The following is a 10,009-nucleotide window of genomic DNA, read 5'->3' on the forward strand; positions in this document are numbered from 1 at the left end:
TTGACCTGAATCCAACCAGTCTTGGTTCCTGCCACACAATACCAACATTCACCATGAGATTGAAACAAGGCCCCAAATCACATAACACATGCCCCAAAACATCTGAGAACAATACAAAAATCATTTGACATACGGAGAACCAGGAAAATGCCCGGTCACGTAAGAAAAAGACACTCAGCGAACATCAGTGTGGTGGTGAAGCAAATGTTAGAATTATCTGGCAGAATTTAAAGCAGCCTTCTTTAAAAAAAATGCACCAAGTATGGATAACACTCTTAAAATGAAAAAAAATTTTAACTAAGAAATTGAACATCTAATGAAATGTCAAGTGCAAATAACTGCCACTTTTTGTTTCCAAAAAGAAATTCTTTATTATTAGTTGAGATGTCTTTTTAAGGAAACAAGACCTGAAGGAAGTATGCTCTTCCTCCTTTATAGCAGCTGCTAAATTTGTGTGACTGAAGAAGACCGAGATTCATACACTGAACAAATATTGATTGACTACCTGCCATGGGACCACTTGCAGGGATCTTTAGATTAAATTGTACCCCCAAATGCATTTAACCACAGATTCTTACTTGACTTCCCCTCCCTCCAGGAGCTCAGGGGGAAGAAACTAGATAGTCTGACTTGACTCTGCATTCTAGCCTCTTTCTACTTTATTCCAGACTGGAACAAAGATGTTTTAAACATCTGCTATGTGCTCGGCAGTTTTCGAGCAGTGAGAAATAAAGCATGCTGTCTAGCCTTAATAGATGTCACACGTCCCAGCAGAGGGACATAGGCATGACTAGATCCTACAGAGTATTAGGTGTATAGTTACGGGAGTATATTGACCCGGTGCATCAGAGGCAAGTGGAAAGAGTCATTTCTACCAGAGTATGGGAAGTAAAACTGGTTGAGTCTTGTATAAATTGTTTGGAGAAAAAGTGATGATCTGGGTATGATGCGTCAATAAAGTTATAGAAATACTGTTGCAAAAAAAAAAAGGAAATACTGTTGGAATTCATTTTTTAAAAACACTGGCGGGGAGGAAGGGGAAAAAAAGGGTAGCTGACACCAAGGGCTCAATAGAAAGTAAATGTCTAGAAAATAATGATGTACAAAAATGATGTATGGTTTGTTATAAGAGCCCCCAATAAAATGATCTTTTAATTAAAAAACACACACAAATGATCCAGTAGGTTTTAATATCTTTTTGTATCAAAAAGATCTTTTTTTCTCTCTCATCCCTCCTAATATTTAAAAACTTTGTGTTCAAGGTTATCAACTGGCAAACTTCTCTACACATCCCACCACAAGCTAAGCTGAGCCCTGAAGCCTCTGACCTTATTATTAAACTCTGTCGGGGACCAGAGGACCGCTTAGGCAAGAATGGTGCCGACGAAATAAAAGCACATTCGTTTTTTAAAACGATTGATTTCTCTAGTGACCTAAGACAGCAGTCGGCCTCATACATTCCGAAAATCACACACCCCACAGACACGTCAAACTTTGATCCGGTTGATCCTGATAAGTTATGGAGTGATGTAAGCGAGGAAGAAAATGTCAACGACACGCTCAATGGGTGGTACAAGAACGGGAAGCACCCTGAACATGCCTTCTATGAATTCACCTTCCGGAGGTTTTTTGATGACAACGGTTACCCGTACAATTACCCAAAGCCTATTGAGTATGAGTATGCCAGTGCCCACAGCGCAGAGCAGCTCTCGGACGAAGACGATCAGCACACGGGCTCTGAGATCAAAACCCCAGACCTAGTGTATGTTTAATGTGCGAGGAGGAACCAAACCCCATGGTTCTGTAATGAAGATTTGCAGAGCTGCCTCAAATGCAGGGTTTTTTGAGGTTCTGAGAGAAAAAAATATGCAAATGTGACAGAGCGAGGTATGTATGCTCTGTGTACACTATTTTATTTTCCTAAATTATGGGAACTCTTGAAAATGCTAATTTATTCCTGCCTTTTTAATCAATTTAGAAAAAAATTGTTATAAGGAAAATAAATTATAAACTCAATATTGTAGTCAGTTCTTGGTACTTAAAGTACTTAAAATTAAAAACAAAATAGTGCTTTCTTTTAAGAGGAAACAGCCTGCTATGTATTTGTATATATGCTCCGTCTTTTTCTTTTGTTTAAGAATTTTTGAAAAAAAAATTTTGAAAGACAGTTTTAGTTTCATCTTGCTTTAACCAAATATGAAACAAACCCCATATTTCAGGGTTGGTGGTTTTTTTTTCCATAACTTTGTTTTTGATACAAAATAAGCTAGAGAAATAAAGCCATGATAATGGTGACCCTGGGCTAACACTAATCTGCAAAATTCACATCCTGGAACTGGAAATACAGGGTTGAGACTCTTATGTTCATCAGAAGGAAAAGGGCAGCTGATCTTTGTTCCCACCAATGTCATATAGGAGTCTTCAAGAAGTTCATGGAAATATGGAATTAAAAAGATGATGACATTTTTTCATGATTATGAAGCCCCCTCATATTTCTCAAGAATCCCTGGCTTTCAAAGAAGCCAAAGCACTACCTGTTTTCTTTCCCCATCAGTACGCTTCGTAGAGCTTCCATTTTAAACAGAGCTGCCATTAGTGAGCCTCTTGGAATGTTAATAGCTAATACCTTCCGTGGTTTTGTTTTAAAGTTTGAAAATATATTTTCAGCCTCCCTAAGAGGTTGTGTTTCTCAGTTTCACATGGAACTTTGAATAGTAATTATTTGTGGGCACCCACTAGAAAAGTACTTCTCTGTTGTGACTGCTTTGGATTCTGCCATCAATCAGGTTTCCCCTTTCAGATTGTGCTTGGCAGTATTACAGCTTAAGGACAGATTAATTGGTGAAGAAAATAATTATTAACTTTTGATGGCCAGAATTAACTAGGAAAAATTACATGTGGTTTTAGTAGGAACTTCAGACCCTCCTAACTCTGACACAGTGGGTTAAACACTGCTCTGCTAATCACACCCACCAGCCGCTCCGAGGAAGCTGGCTGAGGCTCTGCCCTGTCCTGACCGACAGCTGGGAGCAGTGCTGCTGTGTCCCATAGAGTTGCTGTGAGTCAGAATTGACTCGATGGCAGGAAGTTTGGGCAGAACTTCAAGTATTTTACTGTGTTTTTAACATTGCCTGTTATCTGTGCTTGGGTTTTACCAAATCACGTTAGTTTGCCGTTTAGAAAAGGGCTCTCTGCCGACATGAGTAGATTTTGTATCTTGTTTACGTTTTTTCAGCTCCTCTAATAAAGAATTGTTTTATCAAAACAAAATTTGCTAATAGACATAATTCTAGTGATTGTCAAGCCCTTAGCTTTCTTCATTTAAAAACAAATGGAAATCTAGACCAGTGTACATCAGACTAAAGGCCAAACTTGTAGCTGAATGGGGAGAGGGAAACATACATTGATCCAGCTCACACTTCCCAGTATTCTGCGTTCTCCAGGGGGCCCTCTCAGAAGCCAGCATGAAACCCACTGCCATGTCATGGTGGGCCTGTGGGGTCACTGGTTCTTTTGAGAATGCGACTAAAGTGGGCTCTTCCCTGAAAACTGCAGATCAATGCATACACATTGCTGCTCTGTACAGTCCCAGGGGACTAGGGAAATGTTCAAACTTAAATCCTATCCTATGATAAAATTGATTTATTGAGTGCCATCCCGAGCCAGGGAAGCAGCAGTGGAATGATGTGCGAGAACTGCACAGACTTGGTGGAAGTATTTAATGAAAAATGAAAATAGCTTTAAATGTACATCAATCTTGGGAGACTCAGAGCTGGCCAGAGATCTGGAGCAGGGCTCTCGTCTTCCCTGGGCTGTGGACACCAAGCTAAGGCAGTTTCCGAGGACATCCGCAGCCGATGGCAGCAAGGTGGTCAAAATACCCGCCCCTAAATCCCCTTCCAACCCCAAGCATCAGAAAGACAGCCAGCATGACCCCGAACAACAACAACAAAGAATTATGTACAAATTGTTTATAATTTCTCTGTACTGATCCTCAAAACAACCAATAAAATACCAGTTACCAATTTTTAAAAAAAATTTATTAAACTAAAATTTTGGTTTTTCTCATTAAAAACGCAAATGATCACATCCTCAACACTTACTTCGTGATGAACAAGGCCTGTGTAGCATGGGACAAGCTGTCCCAGGGAGTGGCTGTCTAGCTGTTTCAGAACTGTTTCCCCAGGACCTCCCATCCGAGGATTGTGAACATGCACGCTGATGACAGTGGTGGTCTTCGTTGCACATTGGCTTGGTCCTATAAAATCCTGTGCACAACAAATGCGCTCAAGGATTTCGAAATTTTATAACTCCTGTCCTAAAGCTCTTGTTGCTGGTTGTAATTGTTTTATAATATAAGTTGTTTTACTTCTGGACTATGGTGCAACAGCAATATAAAACCCACTCTTTACACTTGGGTTGTTGGAAGGAACACTAGGTGCTGTCTGCCTCTTCCCTCCCCAGCCCCATCTGGATGGCCTTACACCTTAAGTATAACAGACACCACAATTGCTGTCCTCTCATAAAATGCCCTCCACTGGTAAAGGCTGTGTGTATCTGAAGCAGTGTACATGCTTTTGGTATCTGCACTCTTAATGGTGGAGATATTCTCATGGCATACCTGATTCCCAGATTGGATCCACTTCTATGAAATCTGGTGCTTCCGGACCAAAATAGAACTACAACATCAAAGAGATGCTGTCACAGGAAATGGTGAAAACATGGGTTATACATGTTTCCTTTCTTTAAATGATTCCCCCAATACACTGAAACGTTTCCCTTTTTAATGTATCTGAATAGTATTTATAAAATGTGCTGTATAATTATGTAACTGTAGATGATGTTATGTACTGTCCCCTGGTACCTTAAGGCAGGCCCTTTTGCTGTCTTCTCTTTTTCTACCTTCTTTATAATAGAACTCTAGAATGTATGACTCAGAAGTCACTTTGAGATTGACTTTTTAAAAAAGTTTTTACCTTCTGCTGTTGCAAAGTGCAAAACTGTGAGTGGAAATTTTTTTTTAATGTTTTATTCTGACTTAATAATATGTTAGAACTAGAGAATGCAGTGGGTGGATTTGTAGACATTGCTGCTTTTGTTTCCCAAGATGTACCTTTAGAAAAATGTTAATTAACAAAAACAAAAAAACATTTCGTATTTAAAGTGAGCACAGTTAGCCTGTTTGTTTTAACCAAAAGCGAAGAGTAATTTGGGTAAACATATCGGTCTATTTGTAAAGCGCCTTAATATATCTCTTTGTGGAAGGCACTATACGAGTTTACTTTTATATTGTATTGTATATATGTTTGTTTTTTAATTGAATCCGTGATCACACTACAACTTTATAAAATAATGCTTTGTTAGGGACAGGAATTACAACTTCGCAATATAATGAAATTGTTTTGCGTCCTGAATGTAGTAGATACCAATAATCAGCCTGTGTTTTTAATGACTATTTGTATTTTCTGAATCATTTTCTCTAGTGTAACATTTGCTGGAATAATAAAAGCAAAAACAAAATTCAAGCCTTTCACTTGGATGGACAACTGCCTTTTCAGCTACTTAACTGTGTTGCCGTTTTTTAAGTTCTAAAACTGTTGCTTTTACTGCCTTTATTCTGAGAAATGCTACGTGAAAATCTGATGCTTATGAATTAACAGCATATACAATGGTAAGCCTTAGCTAGAACATGGAAAATGAATAGACTTAGTGTAACTCAGGAAAATGTGTTCACCCTGCCCAATATATTGCCAAGTGCCCATGTACAACCGACTGGAGCACTGCCTGATCCTGTGCCAACCCCACAATTGTTTGTATGTTTGAGCCTAGTGTTGCAGCCACTGTGTCAGGTCATCTTGTTGAGAGTCTTCCTCCTCCTCTCTGCCCCTCGACTTCTGCCAAGTATGATGTGCTAAACCAGGGACTGGTTTCTCCTGATCCCGTGTCCAACGTGAGATGCAGTCTCCATCCTTGCTTCTAAAGAGCACTCTGGCTGTACTTCCAGGGCAGATGTTTGTCCTTTCAGCTGTCTGTGGTACTTTGTCCTTCTCCAGCACCATAACTCAAATGCATTCAGTCTGCTTCGGTCTTCCTTATTCAGTGTACAACTTTCACATGCATATGAGGCAATTGAAAACACCATGGCGTGCATCAGATGCACCTTAGACCTCAAAAGTATATTAAGTATAAATATTCCTTTCTGGAGAGTACAGGTGTAAACCTTTTGATTATTGAAACTCAGTATAGTTTAAATCATAGTTTATGAAATATGAAGTCAATATATTTTCCTTTTTTATAACCTTTTACCATATGAAACTTTTTTTTCTTTTTATGAAGCGTATCAATCAAATATACTATTGGTTTCCAAAAGGACCTGTAACAAAGTACCAAATGACAGGAGTGTATTTTCTCACACTCTTAGAGGCTGGAAGTCTTATGTTCAGGGTCTCGGTAGGGTCATCTTCTCTCCAAAATCCTGTATGGGAAAGATTCTGGCTTGTTTTTTCCTGTCTCCGGTAACCCCAAGAGCCCCTTGGCTTGTAGCTGCAGCAGAAGGACATCAGGGTACATGACCTTTTGTTTAACCATCTCAATCACCTTGGGTTTCCATTTTGGGGCAATGGTGAACAATGCTGCAGTGACTGAGTTGCTGCTTTCCGTTCATTTAGGAACACCTTTAGGAGTGGTTTTGCTGGGTGGAATGGTAAGTCTAAGGAGCCTGAGGGATGCAATGCCAAAAAATTGGTAGTCTGATGCTCCCATAAAAATTATAGCCCAAGGGTTTCTCTATAAAACCAAACTCGGGAGGGGGGAAGGGAAAAAAAGAGGACCTGATGCAAAGGGCTTAAGTGGAGAGCAAATGCTTTGAAAATGATTAGGGCCAAGAATGTACGGATGTGCTTTATACAATTGATGTATGTATATGTATAGATTGTGATAAGAGTTGTATGAACCCCTAATGTAAGAAAAAAGAACAAAAAAATCCAAACCCACTGCCATTGAATCAGTGCAGGCTCATAACGGCTCTAGGACAGAGTAGAACTGCCTCTCTGAGTTTCTGAGATTGGAAATCTTTCAGGGAGTAGAAAGCCCTGTCTCCACAAAAACCCTGGTGGTTTTGAACTGATCTTGTGTCAGGGGGAGCCGGCCCCTAACACATCATTACGGGTCCGGTAGGCGCAATTGTACAGCGATAATAAGTAAAGATCACAGTAAAGTTATAGAGAGCATGAGAGATAGAAGTGAAGTATTGAAATAAATGGAGTCAGTCACGATTCATGGTAGCATGCTCACCTCTGCCCCGCATGATGGTCTATGTGGAGGGAGAGAGAGAGCTCTAATGCTAGCCCAGGCCTTTTATATTCTCTGGGGACGTGCAAGCCCCCTAATTACAGGTGAGGACATACATCACTGGAAGGGGCTTTCCTATGGGTAATACAGTAATGAGAAGGGGGTGGTCTAGGGACAAACACACAATAGGAAGGGGAGGGATTGGGGTTATACATGTGACAAGATGGACAGATCCTAGGTTTAGGATGGCGGCTTAACTTTGACCTATTTCCTAGATCTCCATAGGAACCATTGTCAGTAGGGTGTAAACCCCACCTACTGTAACCAAATAGATGTCTACAAGCGTCCATTGTCTTACAGCAGGGAGTGGGGCCTGCCATATAGTCTGGCAACTGGGAGGATGGCTGTGAGCCTCCCCCCAAATCTTGCAGTTAGCAGCCCAGTTCAATTCTGTCTTACAGGGTTACTATGAGTCAGAATCCATGATTCACAACAACATGGACTATTGTGCTCCATCTTTGGAGGACCCACCAGGCCCTTCCACCATGGCTGTACCATTTTACATTCCCACCAACAGTGGGTCAATGTTGTAATTTCTCTACATCCGTGCCAACATTGGCTATTTTGTTTTTAAAATATGTATGTAATATGTATAACAGCTATACTGGTGGGTATGACGTCTCTATGGTTCTGATTTGCATTTCCCTAGTGACTGATGATACTAGCAATCCTCTCATGGGGTTCTTGGCCATGTGTTTATCTTCTGTGGAGAAATACCTAAGTCACCCACTCTTCCGCTGAGTTTTTAGTTGTTTTATTTCTGAGTTGTAGGTCTTCCTATCTTTTGTATAATAAGCCCTTCTCTGGTATATGGTGACTGTCTTAGTAACCTATTGCTGCCATAACAGAAAACCCTGGAAGTACATAACTTTAAAGAACAGATTTATTTCATACACTTCTGGAGGCAGAAAGTCCAAATTAGAGTCTGAGCCGGCTTGACTGCTTCCTTGGCAGTAGCCCTGGGTTTGTAGATAATCCTTATATGAAATTTGTTCTCTACCTGTGCGTGTCTGCATCTGTTCTGGTCTAACCTTGAAGTGATTAGGTTTAAAACTCACCCTAACATGGCGTGACCCCTGAGCATAACAAGAGAAAAACTTATCAAACAGGGTCACATTTCAAGGCACACCTCCCTCACTGCCATGCAGTCAATGCTGACTAACAGCAGCCCTATGGGACGGGGTACAAGTGGCCCCTGTGAGTTTCTGAGATTCTTAACTCAGAAAGCCCCGCCTTTCTCCTGCAGAGCAGCTGGTGGTTTTGAACTACTGACAGTTCCAAAATATTATACTCTAGCCTCCCCAAATTCCTGTCCTCCCCGCATGCAAAACGGCATTCAGCCCGTCACAGCAGTCCCCTAATGTCAACCAGAATTTTAAAACCAGTCCTGCCTGGTTCAGTCATGACTGACACAGCAAAATCAGACTGGGTCCACATTTGTAAAGTGAAGGTGTACTGGGACAATAACTGGAATGGGGACGATTCAGATGGATGCCCTGCCTAGAAACTGACTTGTCTGAAAATAAGGACTGTGCGAACGACAAGTGAGCTAAAATTGTTGGCGAGGAGGATGTAAGAGGCCTGGTAGGGTTTGGTCAAGGGCAATGTAACCGAGAGAAATTACTGAAAGCCAAATGAAGACTGAACATGATAGTGGGACAAGAGGAAAGTAAAAGGAAATAGAAGGAAGAACTAGAAGACAAAGGGCATTTGTGGAGGTCTAAATACAGGCATGTACTATGTAAATATATATATATATATGACAGGGATATAGATCTATGTAGATATATTTATAGGTTTAGTATTAAGGTAACAGATGGACATTGGGTCTCTACTCAAGTACCCCCTCAATGCAAGAACACTTTGTTCTGTTAGCCTGGCATTACAGATGCTCACCTTCCTGACACGATTGTTGAAGAAAAAGCAGGTGCATAAGCAAATGTGAAGAAAGCTGATGGTACCCAGCTATCAAAAGATATAGCGTCTGAGGTCTTAAAGACTTGGAAGATAAACAAGCGGCCATCTAGCTAAGAATCAACAATGTCCACATGGAAGAAGCACACAAGCCTGTGTAATCATGAGGTGTCGATAGGATCAGGTATCAAGTATCAAAGAAAAAAATCATATTATTGTGAATTAGGGGGAGTGTAGAGACCTGAAGCCCATCTATAGGCAACTGTATATTCCATTACAGAAGGGTTGTGGGAAGGAGAAGAGCCAATAAGGATGCAGTATAGCAATGATGAAACCTATAACTTTCCTCTGGTTTTTTAATGCTTCCCCGCCCCCCCCCGCCCCCCGCTCCACTATCATGATCTCAATTCTACTTTACAAATCTGGCTAAACCAGAGCATGTAGACAGGTATAGATAAGAGCTGGAAACCCAGAATCCAGGACAGATAAACCCCTCAGGACCAATAATGAGAGTAGCAATGACAGGAAGGTAAGGGGAAGGTGGGGTTAGAAAGGGGGAACAATCACAATGATCTACATATAAACCCCTCTCTGGGGGACGGACAACAGAAAAGTGGGTGAAGGGAGACATCGGTCAATGTGAGACATGAAAAAATAATTTATAAATTATCAAGGGTTGGGGAGGAGCGAAGGGGGGAAATGAAAAGTTGATACCAAGGGCTCAAGTAGAAATGCTTTGAGAATG

General features: G+C 40.8%; 1 protein-coding gene across 1 annotated transcript in view; it reads left to right on the plus strand.

Moving 5' to 3' along the window:
• The window catches only part of LATS1 (large tumor suppressor kinase 1), a 41,494-nt gene extending 35,969 nt beyond the window's left edge, over positions 1-5,525 (plus strand). Inside the window, exon 8 of the mRNA XM_075554397.1 lies at positions 1,263-5,525. Within this exon, the coding sequence (XP_075410512.1) occupies positions 1,263-1,772 (510 nt within the window). The 3' untranslated portion in view covers positions 1,773-5,525. The remainder of the gene's footprint in view (positions 1-1,262) is intronic.
• Positions 5,526-10,009: the final 4,484 nt, after the last annotated feature.

This window comes from Tenrec ecaudatus, chromosome 7, assembly GCF_050624435.1.
Source record: "Tenrec ecaudatus isolate mTenEca1 chromosome 7, mTenEca1.hap1, whole genome shotgun sequence".
NCBI classification, from domain to species: domain Eukaryota; kingdom Metazoa; phylum Chordata; class Mammalia; order Afrosoricida; family Tenrecidae; genus Tenrec; species Tenrec ecaudatus.